General features: G+C 34.3%; 3 protein-coding genes and 1 long non-coding RNA gene across 6 annotated transcripts; 3 read left to right on the forward strand and 1 right to left on the reverse strand.

Moving 5' to 3' along the window:
- The first annotated feature begins 304 nt into the window (after positions 1–304).
- Positions 305–13,707, forward strand: LOC6639933 (ras-specific guanine nucleotide-releasing factor RalGPS1). 3 transcript variants are annotated; one of them, XM_002063166.4, is made up of 8 exons: positions 305–510; positions 8,057–8,145; positions 8,205–8,512; positions 8,575–8,902; positions 8,967–9,418; positions 9,483–9,689; positions 9,990–10,100; positions 12,492–13,707. In XM_002063166.4, the coding sequence occupies exons 2-8, from the start codon at positions 8,086–8,088 to the stop codon at positions 13,099–13,101; spliced, it is 2,076 nt and encodes a 691-aa protein (XP_002063202.1). In that variant the 5' UTR covers positions 305–510; positions 8,057–8,085; the 3' UTR covers positions 13,102–13,707. The 3 variants fall into 3 exon arrangements, with proteins under 3 accessions (XP_002063202.1, XP_046866139.1, XP_015034209.1); XM_047010183.1 differs by lacking the exon at positions 12,492–13,707 and adding an exon at positions 11,844–11,865; XM_015178723.3 differs by lacking the exon at positions 9,990–10,100.
- On the forward strand, positions 10,815–11,329 carry LOC124460032. The gene is made up of 2 exons (XR_006953989.1): positions 10,815–10,888; positions 10,950–11,329. It is a non-coding gene; the product is annotated as an uncharacterized LOC124460032 (long non-coding RNA).
- Positions 13,708–14,170: 463 nt separating the features above from the next.
- On the forward strand, positions 14,171–14,654 carry LOC6640052. The gene is made up of 2 exons (XM_002063165.4): positions 14,171–14,343; positions 14,435–14,654. Exons 1-2 carry the CDS (start codon positions 14,234–14,236, stop codon positions 14,634–14,636), a joined length of 312 nt encoding a protein of 103 aa, XP_002063201.3. The 5' UTR covers positions 14,171–14,233; the 3' UTR covers positions 14,637–14,654.
- A 160-nt stretch (positions 14,655–14,814) lies between these two features.
- On the reverse strand, positions 14,815–18,796 carry LOC6640051. The gene is made up of 7 exons (XM_002063164.2): positions 18,773–18,796; positions 15,888–16,175; positions 15,751–15,822; positions 15,602–15,691; positions 15,470–15,547; positions 15,268–15,411; positions 14,815–15,194 (listed from the first exon to the last, which is right to left on the reverse strand). The coding sequence occupies exons 1-7, from the start codon at positions 18,794–18,796 to the stop codon at positions 14,850–14,852; spliced, it is 1,041 nt and encodes a 346-aa protein (XP_002063200.1). The 3' UTR covers positions 14,815–14,849.
- Positions 18,797–24,932: the final 6,136 nt, after the last annotated feature.

Here is a 24,932-nt window from a genome sequence, read left to right on the forward strand (position 1 = left end):
AAGATATTATTTGGCCTACCGTGCTAAATAATCGTTCAGATTCGCAGGACGATGCAGGCACACATAGAAATTTGTTGGACATTTTTTTTTTCAACTTCCGTGTCCGATGAACAACCCTAAAGAAACTTTGTAAAGAAGATAATATTTACTGTCAATTAGAAATTCCACTTTCCAATTTAAATTGCAAAAAAAATAAAAACATCGATAGTGCTGGCCATCGATATCGATATACAAATACAAAACCATCGATGTATCGATAGTACCATCGTTGTTTTTTTCAGCTCTAATTCTCATTGTTGTTTTTGTTTTCGGCGTGAAAAAAACAACTTGCGCGCGGTCCTATTGAACACACACACAAGAGAAGCAATAATAATTAAACGAAGCCAATAAGTGTATTATAATTCTAATGGTATATTAAGTGTGCGCGTGTGTGCCTCATGTGGAAATTAAACAAAATTAGAGGCGTGACAAAAATTTTGAGTTAAGAATATGCCAATAAAACGAATTTGAGTAAGTGTGTGTGCGATAGAGCGAGAAAGCAGTACAGTGGACGCCCGAGGGGGTAATGCTTGGGCGACCCCACCAACTATAAATAACAAAATGCAAAGTCTCGTTGTTGTTGTTGTTGTTTTGTTCTTTGCTTGTCGTAGTCTTGTCTCTCCGTCGAGGCATTTAAAATAATACAAAAAAGAAAACCATATCAAGTGCAATTTTCATTTGGGGCCAACGACGCCGCCGCTGCTAATGATTACGAAACTGGGTAAAGAGGTGGACTGAGGGTGGTTTTTGTGAGGGGCTGGGTGAGTAGGGGATTAGGGCGGGTGCCTCCCTCACCCGAAACTTTGCATACAAAACGGGATGAAAAAAATTGCGTGTATGTGAACAGTGAAAGAGAGAGAGGGGCAAGGAGGGAGGGGAAGAGGTGAAGTATATTTCATGGCTATCGATTTAGTTAGGGTGTTTTTTTTTTTTTTTGGTGTTTGATTGCCCCATCCTTGGTTCCTTTTCTTCTTCCTTCCAATTACCGGCTAACATGGTGTATGAATCATTCTTAATGCTGAGTGTGAAATCGATAAAAAATTAAAAACAAAAAAAAAACAATAAAATAGAAATCAGTTACGCATAACTCTAGATCATCTGATAAGTAAATTTGTTATCAGATACACACACACACATATAGAGATAGAAAGAGGGACCAAGTGAGAGCGAGATAGCTACAGCAACGCCCCTTGACGAATTTGTAGGTTTCTTATTTCCCTTGTAAATGTTTTCCAGCTGTTGCTGAACGACCCAAAAGAAGATGATGAAGAAGAAGAAGCAACAGAATAGCAGGATGTAAAGACAGATGTTTCTCTGAGCAAGGCCAAGGGCGTAGTCAGGATCTCATTGGGAAGGGGGAACAAACATATGTGTTGAGCTCTGCCCCTCCAACACTACGCCCTTGGGTCAGACAAGGCTCAAGGCTCTCCAGTTCGACTTAAGTACAGCATCCACTTGAAAGAAAACCAGAAAATGTTTAAATGATTTGGTTTCATTTGGCATTTCTGGGTTCACTCTAATCTTCATCATCAGCATCATGATGATCATTGTCTTGAAGAGTGACCCACTTCTGCCATCACATCACACACACACACACATAGAACGTAGAAAAACTACAAAAACCTCAGCTCACTTTGGCGGCCTTCCTTCTTTGCTTTTCTAAGCTTTTGTTTTGTACGTAGTTTCTCTTATTACCCAGAGTCTCATTGTATGCAATTACAATCGCATATATACATATTAAATACGGACACATACATAGTATCATTTTGTTTGTACATATGTACATAAACATACATACATATGTATATATAGATAACGCCGTCAGACGGCAATTGCACTTGAAATGCTGATAAGTCGAAAAAGTGAAAAGCAAACCGCAGTATTCTTTAGTTCTCAATGAAAAAATAGTGCTCCGAACTCATATTCAAACACATGTATATACATATGTATTGGCTATAATCTTTAATAATCATAGGCGGAAGGTTAATAACACTGTGCTACATAGTTTTCGTAACGAGCAGCAAGTAAATCGAAAGTGCATACAATTGACATTCAGCTTGATTCTACTTATTTATAAATGTTCTTTGTACTTGACAAAGACGACCAAATAAAGATCATTCTAAAAATACATATACAAAAGTTGGATTTTCCGTATTGAATAATTACATATTTCATTTTATAAGAGACAAATAAGTAAATGAAGGAATAAAATATGAATATATCGATTTCGAACATTTGGGAAAACTTTAAAATAAAGAAAATCCCTTGGTTTTAATTTTAATAGATTGAGAGGAATTCGATCAGACTTAATTATTAACTTAAGCAGATTTTTTAACAATTTCAACCAAAAAAACCGGGAGTCAAACAAAATCCTTATACAATTTTTACTATGATACTTATTTGAAATCAGGATAATGCACCCACACATACAGCAAAACTCATAGAAGCTTATAAAGTCTCTCAAATTCTTTTTTTAGACTGTTCAGCAAGTAGTTCGGACCCAAATCTGATATAAAATCTTTGGTGCATCTTGATTTAACGGGCTTATGCCAGTTTGAAAATTTTAAAAGGCTTATAAGAACATTATTCAATAGGACAAATTGGATATTCAAATGCTCCAAAACTTGTTGATTTAAATGGCAGATCGTATGTTGAAATAGGTAAAAACCAGAAGGGTTTCCACATAATTTCTATAGTGTAAAGTAATTTAAATTAAACCCCAAATTATAGGTACATTTTTTTCCAGTTATTTACTTCGTTTGAAATTACTTTGTTTCTTTTTTGTTTGTCCGAAACTTTTTCCGATTTAAATGGGCTGAAATAAATTTCTAAACATAAAACAAAACACAAATACTGATGGCGCCCAAGGGTAGGCCGTTCTTTTTTCGCTTTATGTTGTTTAAATTCCCAACTACTTTTAGCGTTGAAGATATGGTATGGCCATTACAACTCTGGATTCTTTGGTTCTTGAAATAGATATTACAGACAACCTGCTCACCTTCTGTGCTGCCTATGATTAGAAATCGTATAAATTAGTATGATTTTTTGACCTCCAGCCGGCTAAAACCCAGTTTTGATAAAACAAAAACTTTTTAGAAACCAATTTGTTTTATTTTTATATTTTAAGCGGTTCAGTTCAGTTGTTATAACCACTTAGTGTTCCACTTACTTATTTCGTGCACCTTATAATCGTTTTGTATTATAAGTATATAAGTATATAATCCCTATAATAGGGAAACCTATTTTTTTTTTAAATGATTAAGCTCAAGATGGTTTTGATCCCAAAATCCCATTTAATCATAATAAGTAATGCAAGAGCGGTGCTCTGATTATAAATTTTTAACAACGTTCAAATAATTGTGTAATTTTTTTTTTAAAAAGTATGATTATTTCTGATCTGCTATACTGAGTCACTTGTCATTATACTGCTGATAAGACTGAGAAGACAAAGCTATACACTTTGAGGGTAATACCCAACTTTGTGATGGTTTTTGATCGCTCTAGAAGAGGATTTTACAGAGAAATACTCCAAATGAAAGATAAGTTAATCCAAGGAAAAGTCAACTGTGAAAATTGCTCACATAAGTAAAAAACTCTTTCAATGTAGATCTCATGACTATATGACATGTTGACTAGGATTCATTTTAGAGAGTTGTAATGACATGAGGTCAATCAAATCAATAATTAATGCCTTTAAATCATTTAGATATCTTAAATTTCCAATTGCTATTTCCCAATAATATAATGAAATTCACGCATTAGTCAATAAAGTTCATGAATGTAGGGAACAACTCATTACTTAAGATGAATCATCTCACATTGAATGAAACAAACAAGGTTTTAACACTTAATTATCTAATTAAATATAGAAAATGATTTCAATAATTTGGAAAATTAACGTAAAATTGCTTACGGTTTTTAGAAAATTCCTTTGCGTGGGGAATTCAGACACAAACATGTTGGCTAGTCTCCATATTTTTATAATCTTTAATAAACTTAAGCAGAAGGTTAATATTACATATATAGAAAATACAGTAAATTGTGTAGAAATATTTCTGAAATCTCAATGGGTTAATGAACTTGACGACGACACTTGCTGATGATAATGAAGCCAACCCCCGAGAGCTGACCTTGCCCACTCTGTCAAAAAAAGAAAGCGCTCTTCCTCTCTCTCTCTAAAGCCTCTCAGGGTTAACTGAAGTCATTTTGGCAAAAATAAGATTAAAGTAAGCACAAAAAAAAGGGCAAGAAAACAAATAGATTAACATTATTTCCCCCCCGGGAGATATGGGACGATTGAAATTCCTTAATGGTCAACCCACGCCGAGATTTATCAATGGAAAATTAAACGCCAACACAGAAATGTTGCGTTTTCTACATAGATATGTGTACATATACATATATATATATATATGTTTGTATTTTATTTAAATACAATTGCCTGAGATTCTGATAAACAAATTGTGCACGCAATACGCGATTTCCTCGAAATTGTGAACTTCTTCTTCTCCTTGTTCTGTTCGGCAGCTGTTTTGTTTGTTTTCATTTCAGGAAATTTATGTAAAAACAATAAACATACTAGTATTGAGTTGTCTGGTTAGGTGGGCGTCCCTTCTTCCCAAAAAGAACAAAAATGAATGTTCTTGTTGACCACAAATACCTTAGCCACCTACTAATACCAACTAAATATATATCTATAAGGTGTATCATCCAGAAAAAAATAGCAACATCAAAGATTACAATGAGCTAAAAAAGGAAGGAAAGCTATAGCAAGTGGGTTAAATTATTTACATTATATATGTATGTATGTGTACAGGAACCGAATCGAATTTTATATGCCATAACTCAGAGCCAAGAACACATGATGTGAGTTAATTGTTTTGGCTTTAATTGCATTTGATATCTCTCCATCAATTTTCGGTTTCTGTTGTTGTATGTATCTTTTCATCCAGCCAATCTGTATGCGAATCTTAATATATTGCACGAGTATATTCCATCTAGTCAAATATCTGTCTGTATATATGGACATATGCTCAGCAATGTGAATAGTTCAAATAGTCAATAAAGTCCATTTGGCCGAAAACTTGAGGCAGTCTGTCTGAGGTTTTTGCCTTTTCTCTCAGTTGGAAACGAATTTATTTTGCGCTGTTTGTTTGTCTGATTTGTGTTCGCTTTTTGTTTTCCTTATTATTTTTATCCATGTACATACATATGATGTACACTAAGAAACATATGTACATATGTTTATATATGCATATATATATATGTATGTGTATAGGTACCTGTATCAGATCTGTTTTGTATATTTTTTCAAATGCACTGCAAATTGAATATTTCTTTGAGGCATATGTGGAATTGAAAATACTTTTCTTTTGTAATATTGAAATGGAAATTTTTGCCAAGCGTTATCTCTACTTATTATTTGTACACTTTTGTAGAGTATTTCAGAAATATGCGTTTCAAATTGTTGATGCTTGTTCTTTGTTAGCAAAATTTTGTATTTAAAACCAATCAAAAATTAATTTTTAATTTTATTGAGATTTTAAAAGTTTTTTTTGTGGACTTTTTATCTATTGTATTTAGATTTATAAGCATTTTTCTGTAATATTTGTGGTGTTGTATTTGTTTTGAGCTTTATTTTAAGCTTTGAAGATGTTTTTGAAAAGTGGAGACTTGTGGAGAGTTTAAATATATTATGGTTCAGTGTGTACTGTGTCTATTAAATTTCCTAAGCAATAAACTTGACCTTTTTATAATTATTTAGACTTTGGAGAGTTCATTTAAAAAGTGGAGATTAGTTAATTTAATTGACGGAGATTGTTCTGTAAAGTTTAAATAAATTTTTTTGCTTCATTTTGAACCTCAATGACTTTGTAAAGATATTTTTTAAAATTGGAGACTTATGTAGAGTTTTAATTTATAATATTTTTTGTAGTTTGTGGATTAAGTTTACATTGTTACACACTTGAGCATCATTTTCAATATTTGAGACTTTGGAGAGTTAATTTAAAAAGTGGAAATTAGTTAGTTTAATGGACAGAGACTTTAAAGTGACTCTAATCTTTTTGTCGCTTTATTTTGAGCAATAATTACTTTGTAACAATATTTTTTAAAATTGGAGACCTGCGAATAGTTTTAATATATCATACTTTTTGTGCATTTTAAATATGCAAATTTTGAATATTGAAGATTTTCGAAAGTTAATTTCAAAAGTGGAAATTAGTTCAGCAAAAAATAAGAGACTTTTTTGTAGAGTTTTTATCTATAATTTGCTTTCTTTGTAAAGGTATTTTTGAAAAGTGGAGACTAGTGAACCATTTTAAATAGTTCTTATTTTGAATACATGTTTTGGAATATTTCGGTCTATTTCGGCTTATTTCGGTTAATTTTAAAGGTGTAGAGTTGGGGCAAATATTAATCTGTCATCGTCATTATGCAACACTAAGTTAATGTATACTTTAATGTAGCTTATAATCTTTTAAAAGTTCAATTGGAGAGTTTGATTAGAGAACTTAACATTTCTTAAGTTTTAAAGATGGAAAACGGTTTAAAAATTTCGTTAAGAAATAAACAAAATATATAAACTCAAAAAAGGGATAGATACTTTTGAAGACTTACAAGTTTGAAGACTTCGTAAATTAAGCTTTAAATTATTATAAAGTTAAGAGAACGAGTTTGGAATACTCACAATCAGAACTTGCATATTTTTAAATATTATGCTGTATTTAAAATTGTTTCCAGTAAAACAGTTGACAGAGTGCTGATACTTGAGGGGCTATGGAGTATAGAATAAACCATATTATATGTAGTTTTCTTATCTCAAGATATAAGGGACTGGAGAGCTGGGTTACATTGCGTTTGGCAGAACAGAATTCCCATTTTCTCATAAAAACAATGCAATTTTATCAGACAGTTTCGGGAAGTCGTAAGAAAATGTTGCTTATTTTAAACCGTCCTCGTAATTCATATTGAATTTCCGCCACATAAAAGTCATTGAAAGAAAACCAACTGAAATTAAATGGGATTATTAATGCATACCATATCATCTGGTCTATATATACAGATAGTATATATATATGTGTGTGTGTGTGGGGGACTCTGTAAACAGTTTAGTCTGCTTCTAATGTGTGTTTGCGTTTTAATTGGATATATATTTATTGGTCTTGCCATTTTTCTAAAATCGAATAATCAAGAGAAACAAGAGAGAACTGAGGAGAAGATGGGGCAGAAAAGAAAGATGGACGTCATTGCTTTTGATCAGCTATTTTCTTTGAAAATGATTATGTCTTAATTGAAATTAATTAGACGAGGTCAGCTCAGTCACTATAGAATGTATGGCATTCGTGACAAATACAAAAAAAATATATATAGGTATCTACTTATATATAGATTTATTGAGAAAATGCATATGTAACCTAGTTAACTTTCTTGTCAATGCATTTCACACTGAAACAGTCGGAAACTGGCGCTCATCGTGGGTCGAGTTCAATGAACTAAAATGTTGTTGTTTTTTTTCTTTCGTTTTTTGTGTGTGAAACAAAACAAAACAACACTAAAAACTTTCCGCTGACCGCCAACAGTCCAATCGACTGCAGTTCAGTCAGTCAGTCCAGTTGCAGTCCAGGTTTTTGTGTTTTTTTTTCTTTTGTCAGTCTAAACCTCCCCCTCTCTGTGTCTGTGATGATGACGGGAAACCAAACCCATTCGACTGCTACCATAAAAGAGCAGACCACCGAGAGCTAGAGTCCAGGTCTTCTGAGTCTTATTGGTTCGTGACTCATTCGACGAGGCAACGAAGCGTGCCAGAAGCTACAGTTTGCTGCAATACAAAAACCACAATGCAGAACAAACATAAAAACAACCGAAAAAAATTTCATTTTTTATTTCAGTAAACAAAAAGCCATCAGTCTATTGTGCGGAACACAACGCACAAAATGCCTATATAATAAAGCCAAAAATTTATCACCAGAAAAAAAAGAAAAGTTAATAAATTTATAAATTTTTGTGTTGCTTGCAGTGTGGAGTTGATTGTTGGATTTGCTTGCCATGATGCGTTACTCGGAAATCTCGCGCGACTTATCCACGGATAATCTGCGTTACAATGAGGTAAGACTAAGAAATTCATTTTCCTAGTTAAAGTAAATCAACTTGCTTGTTGTTTGTAGTTAAGCAGAAAACCCGCCGCTACAGATTATAATGGTTATACAACGGCTAGCACAATGCCAGTGTATGCAGCCACACAGATTGCTGCTGCAAGGCCAACCAAACAGCGTAGTCCACCTCTAACGAATGGCAATGCTCATACCATGTCCTGCATCAGGGACATGGATAAGGTCAAGGGTCAAAAGGATGCACTACATGCTGGCGAGGCGAAAACTTTAAATATTAAAAGTACACGACGCAAAAACTCTATAGGTTGTCTCAATAGTTTCTCCTCATCTCCTGATTCTCCGGGCTGTTACTATAGCATGGCGTAAGTATAACGTAAATTTTCAAATTGAATCAATGATTTAATGAATTTTTCGATATTTTCAGAACAAATACTCCGCTGCCGTCCAAATCTCAAAGCCTTCCAGCTCATGCCTCTATAAAACAATTGGATAATGTTATTTTGAGTGCTTTGCGTGTGCCCGCCGATGTTCTGGCCAATCAGATAACTTTGCTTGATTTTCCCGTCTTTGCCATGATACAGCCCGATGAGCTAAGCAGTTGTGCTTGGACCAAAAAGGATAAACATGTTGTGACACCAAATATAGTGGCATTTACCAAGCGTTTTAATCACACCAGCTTTTGGACCGTACAGGAGATATTAAATGCCGAACAACCCAAACAGCGTGCCGAAATAATGACGCATTTCATCAAAGTGAGAAGTGAAGGAGAATGAGAGATGAGAAATATGTATAAATTTTTGTGTTGTTCTTTTTCAGGTGGCCAAAAAACTACATGAACTTAACAATCTGCATTCATTATTTGCTATCATTTCGGCCATGCAGAGTGCAAGTATCTATCGTTTAAACAAAACCTGGGCATGTCTTTCCAAAAAGGATCGTCAGAGTTTCGAACGATTAAAGGATATTTTTAGCGAGCAAAATAATTGGGCGAATTTGCGTGCCTATTTGGAAAGTTTACGCCTGCCTTGTATACCATATTTGGGTCTATTTCTCACCGATCTAATCTACATTGATCTGGCCCATCCCCATAAGGGTGGCCTAGAGCCAGAGCAGCGACGAAATAAAATGAATAATATACTCCGTGTCATCTCGAACTATCAGCAATCTGATTATAAGCAAATTCAACCGCATGATATAACCCAAAAGTATCTCACATCGATACGTTACATTGAAGAGTTGCAAAATATATTCGAAGAGGAACAATATAAGTGAGTTTTGGGATTCAAAGAATGAGATTTATTTATTAATTCCATTTGTCTCCACATCTAATAGACGCTCTTTGAGTCTGGAGCCCACTTCACCGTCGTGTGGGCCCAGTTCGTCGTCATGCAGTTCGAAGGAATCGTTCAATGTGGAAACTGTGACACCAGCCTTGGGCTGTTTGAATCTCTCGCCAGCTAAAACAATTGGATCTATGCGCATGGCCAGTGGCACCAAATTCGTGCCAGGTCATCGCAAATGCCGCAGTCTGGGCACCAAGTAAGTACAAACCTTTTCCTCACATCGTTCATTCATTCAACCCCTCAATCTCTCAAATCACTGCGTCCAAATGTATTGGTTATACACAACCCCACGCCCCGCCCCACCCATCATCGCCCAAAGATCATAAAAAGCAAAATCAAGAATCAAGAATGGTCAACTATTTTAACTGACTTTGCATTTTGTTTTTTTCTTTGGCTTTTGTTTTCTTTTTTTTTTTGTGTGTGTTGTTTCACTTGTAAAATTCTCGTTCTTTTCACGGCATCATCTAAAAACATAAAATAAATCTATATTATATAGATTTCGCAGCAGCAGTTTGCCACGCAATTTTGCTCAAAAATGTCAATGCTGCATTGTGATGATTGCGCCGGGCATTGGCACAATCTCCAACAAGCGTTGCAGATGCCGTCGGTGAGTTCCAGAGTCCCAAAGTCCTATGTGACATGTGTACATACATACATATTGCTCAAGCTTGTCGTTATGATTTTCTTAATACAAAATGTGGGAAATATTTTACTCTTAATTAGGGAATGCAACCAAAAATTCTGCATTAAAACACTTTAATTATTTTTTTATACCTTAATATAATAGATAAAGGGATTTTATACAAAATGTTTTTATTTTTTTATTTTAACGTTTAATATATTTGTTGAATCAAGAGTAGAGTAACTTATAGCCTAACAACAAGTTTGAGATATATTTCTTAGTCTAGTACTTAAGCTTAATCCTGGGGTTGGTTCTGCCATTTCTAAGACAAGTTCCCATTCCCATTCCCATTTTTAAGACAAGTTCTATTATTGGTTCGCGTAAGGGAATTGGGAAACGGAATTTACAAAATGTAAAATAAAATGCTTTTAATTTTTTTTTTTTCTGATAATCAACTCAGAAGTAAATGAATATTCACTTTATTTCTTTTAATGACTAACAATAAGATTAAAGGAAAGTTTAAAGGCTATCTCTAGGGTGTATCTTGTGTGTTACAAATTTATATTATTTATTAAAAGCGTTAATCTGTCTTTTTATCAACTTTATTCTGTTTTCGATTCCCTTGATTTTTCGAAAATAAATTAAGAAAAATTATAATATTATCAGCAAGTCAAAATGTATAAAATGTAACCACAGGTTCAACACATTAGAACAGTTCCATCGAAAAGCTTGGCGAATACAGAGAGTCGGTAAAAGTCAATTACAAAATGAAGGTAGCAGTTGAATTTATACAAATAAATAAATTTATTATTGTTTTCTTATTTTTCTTCCTAGTTCATTATGTTTTTTTTGGTTTATGCCATCATAAGCTGTTTTGTCTCTTCAATTTCCGCACAATATAGAATATATGATCATGTGTGCAAGAAAAATGTAGATTCTTCCAGAGAATGTAATGAATTCTGTATGATTGAGGAACATTGTTTTCACGGTAGTTGTGTTGGAAGGAATTGTCTCTGCCGCTGTGGAAAAATGGACCCTAATTATCCTCGAAGAAGTTATTAGAATAGATTATGCGTGGCCAAATGCTTGCATGCGATCATTGCAATGGAACTAACTGTCTGTGCTACTGTCCAGGGCTGGATTAATTTCTATATGTTGAACTATTTTGTTCTGATTAATGTTTTCATTGTTAAAAATAAAACTTGCCCACATTATTTGATTTTGGCTTGAAGTGATTTAAAAGGGGCCTCGTAAACATCATCGCCAACGTCTAGTCTTTAGATAATGCTAAATATGAAGGTGTTACTAAATTGTTTTAAATTGGTTGTGCGGTTTTTTTTGCTATGGGCAGATAAGAAATAGTATGTAATTTGAAATATAAATTGAAAAATTCATGAATTAATGACAAAGCTATAGTTCTTCACTTTGGATCTGTGCATTTTTGTTTGGATATTACAAACTTATACATTTATTTAGTAAAAACCTTTGAGTATCATGTTTTTATTTTCATTTATTAACGTTAATATATTATTAAAAACTATTCGGTTGTTCTATTGCGGAGAAATTATGTTAATTTTTTGATATCTTTTCTTAAATTCATTGAAAGCAAACAGTCATTTGACATGAGTGTTTTTAATTGATTTTTATTTAGGAGGAGTTTGTTAAGAAGAACTTTGAAGATCATTTCCAAGAAATATACATTTAATTAATATAAATATTTTTAAACAGCTGTTAAAAGGCTATGGACTGCTGTAGGATGTGGAGAGGACTTCGGCCACGTCCTCGACGTTTCTTTGAAGCTCAAATTTTCTTATTAGAAAGGATGACAAATAAAGGGTTAAATTATAACTATACCTTATTAAAGGCAATAATTATTGACATATAATTATTTAGTTTATCAGTCGCTAAACACAGCTCAATTAGCTTCTATTGGGAGAGTAAAAAAATAAACAAGTTTAGCTTTTAAAAGGTTAAATAATTTCTAAGAATTTTGGTTGCATTCTTTAGTTAAAGACTAAATTCGTTTTCCACTTTTGTTCATATATAAATATTTCATTGGTAAATGTTAAAAGTTATAATTTTGTTTGTTGTGCACGGACCCAAGTAAAAAATGCTTCATACCCAAAAATATAAATCAATTACACCTCAAAATAAATGAAGAAAATATCAATTTTTTATTTAGCTAAATCACAACTCACTCATTCCATTCGAGACAAAAAACACACACAGACACAGTTTATGTCTTTGGTTGCCATTAAATTGATTGTATACACTTTCAAAACGTATATAGATTGTCTGCATGAAGGTTATGAAATAATTGAAACTGAATATCTTTGACTAATCCATGGCATTTCTCTTCCCACTTTTTTCATTTAGCATATTTGGCAAGATTGCTCCCAATCATAATCATAGCGATGTTGGCCATTTGCATTTGGAGCATGATCAAAATCAACAATTGCCACGTCATCATCTACTCGACGATTCTGTGCTGGAGCACAGTGATGCCTTGTCCAATGCCGATCTAACATCGTTGGAGAGTGCCGAGGGCGTGTTATACGATTTTACGGGCAGCGATTGTGATCTAATGTCACCGGAGGCGGCAGCTGCCATGCAGGGATGTGTACGTCGCAAGACAGTCCAGAAGGAGGGACGCAAACCGGCCGTGGCCTCATGGCAACGCTATTGGCTACAAATCTGGGCGAATTCTTTAGTTTATTTTCCCCCCAAATCGTTTAAGGGTAGCGATCGCAGTGATTTCAAGCGAGAACCATGTAAAGTATGCCCTCTGGATGGTTGGTATGCCCATGTCAGTGATAATACGAAGCATAAGAATACCTTTGAGCTGTATCATCGAACATTGGGCACTATTTATAAATTTCGCACCGATAGCCCACATATGACGCATCTGTGGTCGAATGCCATTTGTAAATTGGCCACCATAAGGGTGCCAAAACCATTGCCCACCAATCTGATGTCCTTTGAGTGAGGCAAGCGCAACAACAACGAAACGTCTCGAATCTAATTGTATTCATATTGTGTTTAGTTTAGATTATAATTAGCTTATACACCACACTGCTCCTTCCTACTACACCCTACAAGAACTCTCCACTTCACTCAACTTGAAAAGTCATCAAGAACAACGAAGCAAATCAGCAAAAAATAAAAAAAAACATTCCCAAACGAAACCCAAAAACACACAAACATTAATAAAGAACGAACAAACGAACCGATTTGTAAAACAATTTCAAATGGTATTTCAAAAGACTGACACTGACCGGATGAGCAAGAATAATAATGTATAAAGATCGAAAAACTATAACACACACACACACAGACTAATAACTATCAGCTCAAGCTTGGCAACTTTCATTTTATGTTTATCTTTTGTCTATTTAAATTTACAACAACTAAAACTTAAGTCAATTGTAATTGTAAAACATTTATTCATTTCGTTTTCGTTTATTTTGTTTTGTGTGCCATAGTTAAGCTTGAATTAAATCGAATTCGACTTCGAAATTTCCTTTGTAACAAAGAATCAAACGAAAATTATAGGCTTTAAAAACAAAAGAGAAATAAATAACACTATCACCAATTTTGTATTTGCCTTAAGTTCTCTAAGCACTCTATGTAGTGTAGTGTAATAGTTTATAGAAACAATGAATTATACAATATCTATATACATATATATATTTAATATAAGTTGCATGCTATATAGACAAAAAAAAAAACTAAAAAACAAAAAAAGGAGTTATGTTAACTAAAATTTTTTTTCTTCATCTGAATTATAGCAATATGTTCGATAGAATGTCTATATACATATATGTATTACTATATATATATCATATATGATTTGCAGAGTTTTTATTTTTAGGCATATTAAAGTCAAAAACCAAACTAAAAAGAAAGAAAAGAAAACGAAAAAAAAACACATAATCTTATATAAGTTGTCTTTGTTTTTTACTCTATTTAACAACAATTTTCACGCTCAGATCGTGCCAAGTGCGGGAATTTGCAATTCATTTGTTGACATTTGCCGATCTGAATTCACAATTAGGCAATACAGAAATTGCTTAAAACTTAAATGAAAACGTTGAAAAAGTATCATTCGATTGCGAAACATGATGGGGGCCAGAAGGAGCATGGATCACAGAGGCGGCTTCATTTGGCTCGTTGTGCTAGTGCTCTGTGTGTTGGCAGTGACTTGTCTGGGCGGCAAAACGACAACCATGTGAGTTTGTTGTTGTTGTTGTTTTTTCTTCTCTATTACATAAGAGACTACTTTCACTTATCCTAACTAACTAACTCGTACCCAACTTCAGAGTGCGGCATACAGATACAGTTGATCCACAGGCTGATGGCTTTTGGACAAACAAAACCACATGGAATGCACGCTGGGTGAAATATTGGAGAGCCAAACGCATCTATGAGCCTGTGTGGAAGAAAGTCTGGACACCCACAATACATAATGAATGGGTACCCCTGCCGAATGCGCCCAAAGAGTGGGAAAAGGAGTCCCATTAGTGAAAGGAATTGCTAAAGACTGTTAGTTTATCTATTTTGTAATTGTATTTATTATTTATTTTGTTTGTTTAATTAAACAGTGTTTTAAGTCTAGAGATAATTTAAAGAGCTAGCCAAAAGGCTAAGGTTTATGAACTAATTGACTTGGATTTTACAACTATTTACAAGGTTGTTACTACTGATGCTGATGGCTACTTCCAGGTTTCCTGCGCTTTACGCACCCGGAAATTTGAATGATTGCGTGGCGGCGGCTGGTGATGTCTTTGTGGGTCGGAAATCGGCACTATCGACTGCCTTCAATTGGGTTGGTTTCACTGGCGTTGGCTGTACACCGGCTGCAGCATTGGCATCATCCCGTTTCCATACGACTTTATCCTTGTCTTTGGCATCGTCTTTGCGATCCCAATCGAAGCCAGCATCGTGATGATGATGATCATGATGATCGGGTGAGGGGAACCATTCGGAAATGACAACGGGCTTCCAGATTTTCTTCCATCCTGGCACCCAGATTTCTTTCCAGCCGGGCACCCAAATTTGTTTCCATGCCTCTTTCCATTCCTTTTGGTGTTGTGGAAAGAAAATTGTGATTAAAGAAACTTAAACTTGGCCTAATTTTCTTTGTAATAGTTACCAATTTATCGGTCCAGATTTGTTTTTTGCCTGGTTTCCAGTATTGTTTCCAGGCTTCTTTCCATTCCAATTTCTTTTCGGGCACCCAGATTTGTTTTTTGGCTGGCTTCCAGATCTTTTTCCAATGGGATTTCCAAACAACTTTCTGTTAAGTGAATTGTATTAGTAATCTCGACTAAAGTAGTTGAAGATGTAGTTATTACCTTCTTCCAAAGATCATGGCTAGTGTATTCCCAACCATCGTGATCCTTGCCCAAATATTTCTCACCGGGAATGCCAACCTAAAGGAATGAATTAATATAATTTGGCTAGATAAAGAATTGATCATGTTATACCTTGACCAATTCTGGTGTCCAATATTGTTTCCAGTCTGGCACTTGAATCTCCTTCCAGGCGGGCACTAAGATCTCCTTCCAATGGGGCACCTAACGGGAGACATTTTAATTAGATAAAGTTTCTGAGAATAAACATCTCTGGAACTTACCCAAATTTGCTTCCAGGCGGGAACTTGAATCTCTTTCCAGCCGGGCACCTTTACCCAATGCGGCTTATAGATCTGAAATTATGAAAAGGAAACATTTTATTTCTCTTTGGTCAGATGATTCTCCATTCTAGACTTACCTTCTTCCATGAGGGATTCCATATTTGCTTTTTGGCTGGATTCCAGATTTTCTTCCAGCCTTCTTTCCAGATTACTTTCTTCTTCCAATAACCAGGATCATGATGTTCATGATGCTCGTGATGCTCATGCACATGATGCTCATGGACAATATGGTCACTGAGACCAAAGTCAATGCGTTGCTGGGCAACGCTTTTGCTGCTCACCTGAGAGTCGGCGACCTGTTGATCTACCACAGCTTTAGATTGACTGCCAGCAATCGCCACAGAGAGCACACCGAGCAGACCCAACTACATAAGAGAGAAAGAGAGAGAAAGAAAACGAAAGACTTAGGCAACAAACTCGATAGCATTTGGCAAAAAAATTTAATTATGTAAATGAATTTAATATTCTTTATTCCCAAAATAATATACAAATGAATAAAAAAAAAGCTTATATCCAAAAACGGGTTTAAGCTGAAGTGGGTCAGTGAGTCGGCGTCTCGGACTTGGAACTGCGTGAGTTTTTGCATTGTTTGTGACCAGACAAAAGTAAGAGTGAAATATTGCATAATCTTTGTTGTTGTTTTTATACATTTTTATGGCAGATCAACTTTATTTTGTTTTGTTGACTGTGTGCCTGACCTGGGTCAAGAGGCAAAGCCCGGCTAATGTCAGATGATCTGACTATGGATGGGCATGAGCATGGGCATGGGCATGGATGGGCCTGGTTCATGTTTTATTATGCAAATTATCTTTATTTGGAGAATATGACAAGGTCAAAACTAATTTGGTTTTTGGGGATTTCACAAAACAATTTCAAAAGCAAATATATACTGTCATCTATATAGTCATATTCCCCCCACACACTCACTCATGTCCATATCTGTACACTGTCAATCGATTATGAAAGAAAAATTAGCGCAAAAAGAAAAAAACTGAAATGAAATTATCTCATAGCTTGAGAGCATATTGATTAAGTGCTAATTGTATACTGATCGCCACAGTTTCCGTGGGTTGGAACCGCCCCTGATACGGCCTGGGTAGTTAGTGAAAGCCAATCTCGACTTTGGTTTTTGGTTTGAAGTTGGATCATCGATCGTGAGGGAAAAGAGTGTAAAAAATGTCTATAAATGCATTGCATTTCATGGTTAGGCGCTAATGAAGAGATCGCGCCTCTTCGTATTTAGGCACAACGTTTGGATGTCGGCGGCAGAGTTATAGATGAATTGGCCTAAGACAAAAAAACAACATATAATGGAAAACCTATGCAACGTGATGTTGACAAATCATCTGGAAAGTGTGTGTTTGCCAAGTGAAAAATGAAAATCATCACTCTTGACTTTAACGTTTTGTTTTTCAAATGAAAGTGAGTTGGAAAAATAAATTGCAATACTTATTTTGCAATTCATTAAAGTATGTCATGGAAGTAGGTAAATTATGAAGAATCCAAAAGGTCCAAAAAGGAAGAACATTTTAATTGAAAGAACCTATATATCTGTAAAATATATAAGTTTTTTTGTTTTGCAGAAGAAACTCAAATTTTTGATTTCAGTTTTGATTAGATGAGCTAAATACCTATTGGATAATATTCCGTAAGAGGTAAATTGTTGATTTGTATTAAACAACAGGAAATAAAGAATCTTATACATATTTAAAATATAACACATGACAACAAAATCAAACTTTATCGTTGTTGCAAGGAGTTTTTCTACTATTGTCTACTAATTTGAGTGTATTGATCCCAAATCCGATCCCGAAGAACATTCAATGTTCTATAATTTTATAACCTTGAATATTAATGAGTAGCTAAATAACATGAATAGAATAGGTTGAATAGAGGAAAGATAATTCTATAAAAGATGTACTGGTTATTCATCTAAGACATAAACCGATAGCTAAAGGAACTTGATAAATATCTGAGTGTTATTTCATAGTTTTCAAATTGTTTATCGATTATATAATTTGTATACCTTTTCAAGCCTTTCTTTCTGAACTTCTTTCAATATTAATACTTTTCTACATGTATAAAAAGCACAAAATTAATAATCTATATTAAATTGGTTCTTAGAAAATCTTAATCATTAAAATAACTCTCAAACTTAATGAAAAAACGATCATTTTTGGAAAAATAAATTTATTCCAATTTGTATATTGTATAGTTTTGAAAATTTTGTTGATAAAATTTGTCATATTCTCTGCATTTTAAGGAACCTTTTCGAATTTTACCAAAGCTTTATATTTCCCGGCTTTCTGTCTAAAATAAATACAACTATTGTTTTAAATTTTAGTTTTCCTAAGAGCAAAAAACCTAAACTAAAATTAAAAAAATATTATTATACATTATACCTAGAACTGGCCAAATAATGGTTTGATTATTCATTTTGCTTGATTTCTATCAATTTCTTTTGAGCATTAAATATGTTGTATTTTATTCCTAACTTTTCTTATTCTTTAGTTGCATTTTGTTAAATTTTCACAATTTTGTAAAAAATCTTGACAGTTGACCTTTAAAAATTACCTTATAGACATTAATTATTGATTTCATATATGCATTAAATATTTAATGTGATAGTAAAGAAACATAATGCAAAAAGATCTAATTCCCTCTTGATGATGATATAATAAATAGCCTAGATAATTCCTCAATTAGTTGAAAATTTGAGTTGAAACGAATGTATGTTAACACCTGAAGTAAAGTTTATTTTCGCAATTTGAAAGACAATTTTTCTATGCGGCAACTAATTTTCATAATATGCAAATAGATGATTATATTATTGTAAAAATTGCACCAACTTCAACTACATTAGTTCCACTTGGCCATGCGTAAAACGCCACCACCCGCATAGGTTTCGATATTTTCTGCCACATTTCACTCTTGGTCTTTTGTCTTTAATGTTTTTAATTACCACAATATGCCGCTGGATCCTCATGTCTCCCGGATTCAGCTCAAATTTGTTTAAATGATATTGGCACCAAGCGAATTCGTTTTATTAATTATGCACTTTTCACACCAGAAGAAAGATTGAAGATTGTATGTGGCTGGAGGGACCACTTTGGTCACTTGCGTGGAAACGACTGTCGCTGTGAAGATTGGGAACCTACGGTTAAATATACGCAGGTGCAGCCGGCGAAATGAGAGCGAAATGTGAATTCACTCTCTTTTTCATTAGGGGGACTCTTCCCTGTCTCTCTCTCCCTCTCATTCACCAGAGACCTTGAATTGTGTGATAACGGTTTCATGTGTAAACAAAGAAGAGTCAATAAAAAAAAAAAAAGCTTTGAGCCAAGCTTTTAAGCCGGCTTCTCTTTGTCTCTCTCTGCCTCTCTCTTTCAGTCTTTCTCTCTGTTTTGCGCTTAATATTCGCATTTATCTTGCTCTTGGACGTGACTGGAGGTTGGTCTTTTGGTATGGGTCTTCGACTGCAGACCTGCTCCAAATGTTGTAATAGCCGACGATTATGGCCATAAATGTTATAAATCTTCATAAAATAAAGCCAAAGAAAAACATTGGCGTAATGCAAATTAATAGCACGAAATCGGGAAATCAACAAAACAAACAAAAAAAATAAGAAATAAGACCAAAAAAATAAAACATAGTCAAAGCCAGCCTATTGCGTGGTCAAGTTTTTGTTTTGGGAATTCTTATTGTTCAATTTTATGGACGAAGGTCGTCACGTTTCATATTGCTAATTAGATAGTTTTTTAATGTAATTTGTAAGCCAACGATGGCGCCCCAAACAAATAAATCGGTTAAGGGCAATCCTCCTCAATTGCTATATAGTTAAATGTTTATTGTTGCAATGCAATTTATTTTCTTTTTGTTTTTAGTTTGCAGCTGTGGCAAGAGTTGGACACAAATCAATTATTGCATTTCACCTGATATCATGGTTTAGTTGGGACCAGTAATTTTATTTCCTGCCCACTTTGGTCAGAAAACATGCGGAATACGAATTCCGATCAGTAGTCTTTAAATGGTTTTTTAAAAAAATAATCAAGTTAATTGCATGTTGATTTATTAATTATTTTAGTTTTTCATTTGTTACTTATGAATTAGCAGAGGAGCTTTTCGTTTTGACCATCGAAATGCAATTCCTGGACATGCGTGTGTGTTTGGTCTAACTTCTTCGATTTGGTTTGGTTCCGTTACATTGACTGAGTGGGAAGTTAATAAAACAAAACAAGAAATCATACAATTCCAGTTATATAAAAGTAAACAATAAACAAAACAAAAGATCAAATGACGGCTGCAAAATAAATAGGAAAAATTATTTATATGACACCGTGTTATCACTTTATAAACGATATGGAAAGGTAATCAATATATATTGTTAGTTATGTCTAGCCAGGAAGGTAGTATAGCATTTCGTTAGATTTGATTAAAAACCTAATAGTTGCATGTTCAAGTTTGGATTCAAAGAAACATAATATTTTTTATATTCATTCCGCATTGGATTGCATGGCTTTAAAATGGAAAACTAAACGAATATTTTTATTTAATAAATGGTCTTAGGATAGTAGGTAGGCTAGTACCTAACGCCACTTAATGTGGTCTAGAAACCTCAATAGTATTGTTTAAGTTAGGTTACAGTAATTTGTAATGGACGCAAATGTACATAACAAGAAGGGACAATGCAGGATATCATTTATCCGTATAATCTTTGATAAATGTACTCTTAAATATGGAGAAATTTATACATCATCGATTTATTTTACTTCCTATTTCTTCATATCAGTGTCCAAATGTATGTCCTTTTCATATAAATCTGAAGGAATAGATAGAATTTTAGGTGAAAATAACAATATTTTCATAACCTAATGTAGCATTTTATTATCTATTCAAATTTGTTGACTGTTTAATTTAAGAGTCTTTCATCAACCTTCTTTAATTAGAATATTATGATTGTTGTTAATCATGTGCATATGTACAAATTTATTGTATCTATACTATACAAACAGAGAATGTTTGATCAAATATTGGATCATTAAAATATTATTATGCCAATTTTAATAATAGAGGTAAGAGGTAAATCAATTGCAGGAAATTTCGGCGTCCCAGATAAAGGATTACTTATCCAAGTTTTGGTTTCCACAACAATAATTTGAAAAACTTTAAAATTTAAAATTGAATTAAATTAGTATAAACACAATGAAAGAGAGGGAAGAAAGTGTAGGGACCAATAGTCCATCCTGACAGGGAGGTCCAGCAGGTGGTGTCTTCTCAAGAGGCGTGTTGTTATCCTGTTGTCTAGTAGATTTATGGCCAGGGGATTAAGATGTCTGTCTAGGCGTTCTCGATAGGCTCTAGTGAGGTGGGAGATTTCCTGCATGACCGTTGGGACTCCGAGTGTTTCGTGGATCTCTGCATGGAACTGAAAGCCTCAGTTGGTTGACAAAAGAAGCATCCTGGACTCTAGATTGAGAAGGAAGAAGATCTGGCTAATAGGAAGAAGATCGAAGCTCAAGCTGGACAATAAGCTGATCGTCTACAAGGCTATTCTAAAGCCCATATGGACATATGGTGTTTCTATCTGGGGCACTGCCAGCAAGTCAAATAGGAAATTGATCCAAAGGTACCAAAACAAAGTGCTGAAAATCATCTCAGAGGCGCATCTGCTAACTCCTTAGAACCTATTAGAAAAGCAAAACATATAATTTAAAAATTTATAATTTGGCTATTTAAGTGTAAGTAGAATAGAAAATACAAATTCATTTATTTGATAATATCTTAATCAAGTAAATAAATGAATAAACAATACCAATTAAACCATATAAAATTTTACATTGCTCTATTCATTCACAATTCATGCTTGATTGATGGCTATGATTTAGGTATTAATTTGTCATTATTATGGCATTTTCTTTTTTATTTACAACCTTTCAATTGGTTGTATAAGTGATGGAAAATACTATTACTTTAAAGGAAAAGTGGAAAGCAATAATTTTAAAATGTTAACTCGAATTTTACCTCAAGCAAGGGAGTTGCTTGCATACTATAATTAGCAATATAACAATTAATGTCTATTTAGTTATTTAATGTGGTCTTTAGCAATTGGAAAGGCGTGGCAGAATTTGCTATTGCTGTTGCCCTTCTGTCATGTTTGCACTCATGTCAATTTGGTTTGAGGAAGTTTTTGTTAGCATGAAACTGGAAAATTGGGTGGCTCCAATTAAAATGCTGGCAGCAGTGGCAAAGACCATAAAAGGCCACCAACCAAAGCCAACCAAGCAGCTAGTTTGGAAGTGCGTAAGTTGGTTTTCGGTTTTTGTCAATGCAAGCAAAGCGGTTTGTGAGGTATATAAAATGCAGCATTTGCTTATTTTGGGTGGACAAACAGGAAGCGATGCAATGTCAATCGGAAGTAAAAGGAAGGCTTTTTGCCAGGCTTTAGCTGGCTGGGCATACTATAGACAACGAAAAAGGTGCCAGTTCATTGGCATATGTATAATATACCGCCCCGCCTGTCATTCGAGTTGACGCCCCCATGAAAATGAAATATTTTGCAGCGATTTGCCAATCTATTTTATTCAATCTTTTGGGCCAAAGCGAGCACAGGAAATGCATGCGAAATGATTTTGCTCTAATTTTCGTGCCGGAACCGAATTGCATATATCAGTCGATGAGTAAATACATACGTTCCCTTTGGAGCACTTAACACATTGACTGATTACTGCCAACGATACGGGGCCTAAGATAAATAATCAAAATGAAATAAAATGGCCAAATCGCCCAGGCACGATCTGAAGGCGAAAAGTAAAGAAAAAAAGTAAAAGTGGTCTAACTGCCGTCATAACTGCAAAACACACTCTCTGTCTGTGTGTGTGTGTGTATATACACATATGTGCTCTATTGCAGACTCAAGTAGAGTGTAAATGTAGAGTGGTGTGGACTGAAGTGGAGTGGAGTGGAGTTTTTGACTTTGAAGGAAGCCATGTACATGGCCAAAAGTGGGCAAATAAAACAAAACGGCCAAAGAGGATGCAGAAACTAAAAACGCATGGCCATGGGCGACAAAATTGCAACCGCAACTACTACAACAACTAAAACAACATACTAACAGTCTGGTCTGATCCGTTTATGGTCTACGGCTGTTACGCATTTCATTTGAGATGCAGAGAGACTAGTCTAATCCAGTTTTTCAATCGCTCGTTGTCTTCCTGTAGCCTGCGTTTTGTATATCGGTCTTTCTTTCCTTTTTTTTTTAGTCTATGAATATTAATATACGATTTTGTGTGGGGGACTTAAGCTGAACTTCCTTATTTTAAGGGAGATGTCTTGCAAATTCATTTATTTGCTTTGAGCAAAGCCAATTACATAACGATTGAGACATTTGTTGTACAAAAGGCCTTACAAATGTTTTTAAATTTTCTAATAATGAGATACTTTTAATATTGTGAAAAAAGATACAACCTTCTATAATTCTGTTGTTGTCTGAAAAAATGAAAATTTTAGTATTTCCTGAATTTTGTAGTCCTTTTTCAAGCAATTCAGTATTAGTTATTATACCCTTGTAGAGGGTATTATAAAATTGGTCAGATGTTTGTAACGCACAGAAGGAGACGTTTCCGACCCCATAAAGTATATACATATATTCTTAATCAGCATGAGAAGCTAAGTTGATATAGCCATGTCCGTCTGTCCGTCCATCCGTCCGTCCGTCCGTCTGTGCATATGCGTTTTTCTCAGCCGTCTTAAGGGGTATCGGGCTGAAAATTTTTTTCGTTGTTTTTTATTACCCGGGAAAAATAAAGTATGAAAACCATCAGGATCGGAGCACTATATCATATAGCTCTAGAAGAACTAGAAGAAACATTTTCATAAAAATTCATACATAAATTACAATTACATACATTAAACACATTTCAGTGAACAAATGTTGAAACTTCGCAATAGCAATACGATTATGTATACCGAATTTATTGATTGGCATTTAAAGCCCCATTTATTCATATTATTTGTGCACGAATACAAAAGAATAATAAATCGTTAATTAGTTATACATTTAATGTTTTCTGTTTTTTTAAATTTGGACTTTACTATCCGATGAAATTTTAGGGTATGAACGATAATCTTTCGTTTAATCGATACTTTTGTTATCGATGTTAGACAAAGTTACTCACCTCCAAAAAAAAGTAGCATTTTCGTCTCCAACAGGGCATAGCAGGCTCTGCTTTTTACGGGTATAAAAGCAGGCCCACTCGACGATTTTCTCATTCATTTGTTGAGCTCTCTCAAGGCAACAACTGTTTCCTTTTTTTTTTTTATTTTAAAACGCTTTAAAACGTTTCCAAACTAAAGCGGCAAGGCCCACTTTAAATACTTTAATGGGTTATATTTTCCTTTATATTATAATTCAAACTTAAAGTGATGAAAACTCAATAGGCAAGCTCGGTCGTGATGGATTTTTTTCCCTACTTCAATATTTTCCTTAATACTAACATCCAAAATTAAAGTATTAACTCAATATGCAAGCTCCATTTTTATAAAAAACTTGGAATTTTGCACTAGTGTTCACGACACAGGAATATTCCTTTAAATTTATTTCTTTTTATACCCTTGCAGAGGGTATTGTAACGCACAGAAGGAGATGTTTCCGACCCCATAAAGTATATATATTCTTAATCAGCATGAGAAGCTGAGTTAATATATCCATGTCCGTCTGTGCGTATGCGTTTTACTCAACCATCTTAAGAGCTATCGAGCTGAAATTTTTTTTCGCGGTTTTTTATTACCCGGAAAAAATAAAGTATGAAAACCATCAGGAGCGGATCACTATATCATAAAGCTCTAGAAGAACTAGAAGAAACATTTTCATAAAAATTGGAGTATGCTATGAAATTTACATATGTGATAATATTGGATATAAAACCCCAGATCCCAAAATTTGAATGTGATCGGATAAATATAACAAGTTACAGTCAATATAATAATCGGCTCTGCTCCCAGCTCTGCCGGCAGCGCTGCTTGCTGTCTACTACATCTTTCGTCATCAAGAGAAGACATGCATACACACACAGACGCAACGCTACGTAAACTGTATGTGTATGCGTGCGTTGCTTTGCTTTGGG

This window comes from Drosophila willistoni (genome assembly GCF_018902025.1).
Source record: "Drosophila willistoni isolate 14030-0811.24 chromosome 2L unlocalized genomic scaffold, UCI_dwil_1.1 Seg196, whole genome shotgun sequence".
Classification (NCBI taxonomy): domain Eukaryota; kingdom Metazoa; phylum Arthropoda; class Insecta; order Diptera; family Drosophilidae; genus Drosophila; species Drosophila willistoni.

Coding starts and splice junctions, on each gene's coding strand:
- LOC6640051 (XM_002063164.2), bottom strand. CDS start 18,796: ATGAGGATCCAGCGGCATATTGTG. Junction 15,823..15,887: donor GGAATCCCTCATGGAAGAAG/GTAAGTCTAGAA, acceptor TCATAATTTCAG/ATCTATAAGCCGCATTGGGT. Junction 15,548..15,601: donor GGACACCAGAATTGGTCAAG/GTATAACATGAT, acceptor TCATTCCTTTAG/GTTGGCATTCCCGGTGAGAA.
- LOC6639933 (XM_002063166.4), top strand. CDS start 8,086: ATGATGCGTTACTCGGAAATCTCGCGCGACTTATCCACGGATAATCTG. Junction 9,419..9,482: donor TTCGAAGAGGAACAATATAA/GTGAGTTTTGGG, acceptor CACATCTAATAG/ACGCTCTTTGAGTCTGGAGC. Junction 10,101..12,491: donor AAGCGTTGCAGATGCCGTCG/GTGAGTTCCAGA, acceptor TTTTTCATTTAG/CATATTTGGCAAGATTGCTC.
- LOC6640052 (XM_002063165.4), top strand. CDS start 14,234: ATGATGGGGGCCAGAAGGAGCATGGATCACAGAGGCGGCTTCATTTGG. Junction 14,344..14,434: donor GGCGGCAAAACGACAACCAT/GTGAGTTTGTTG, acceptor ACCCAACTTCAG/AGTGCGGCATACAGATACAG.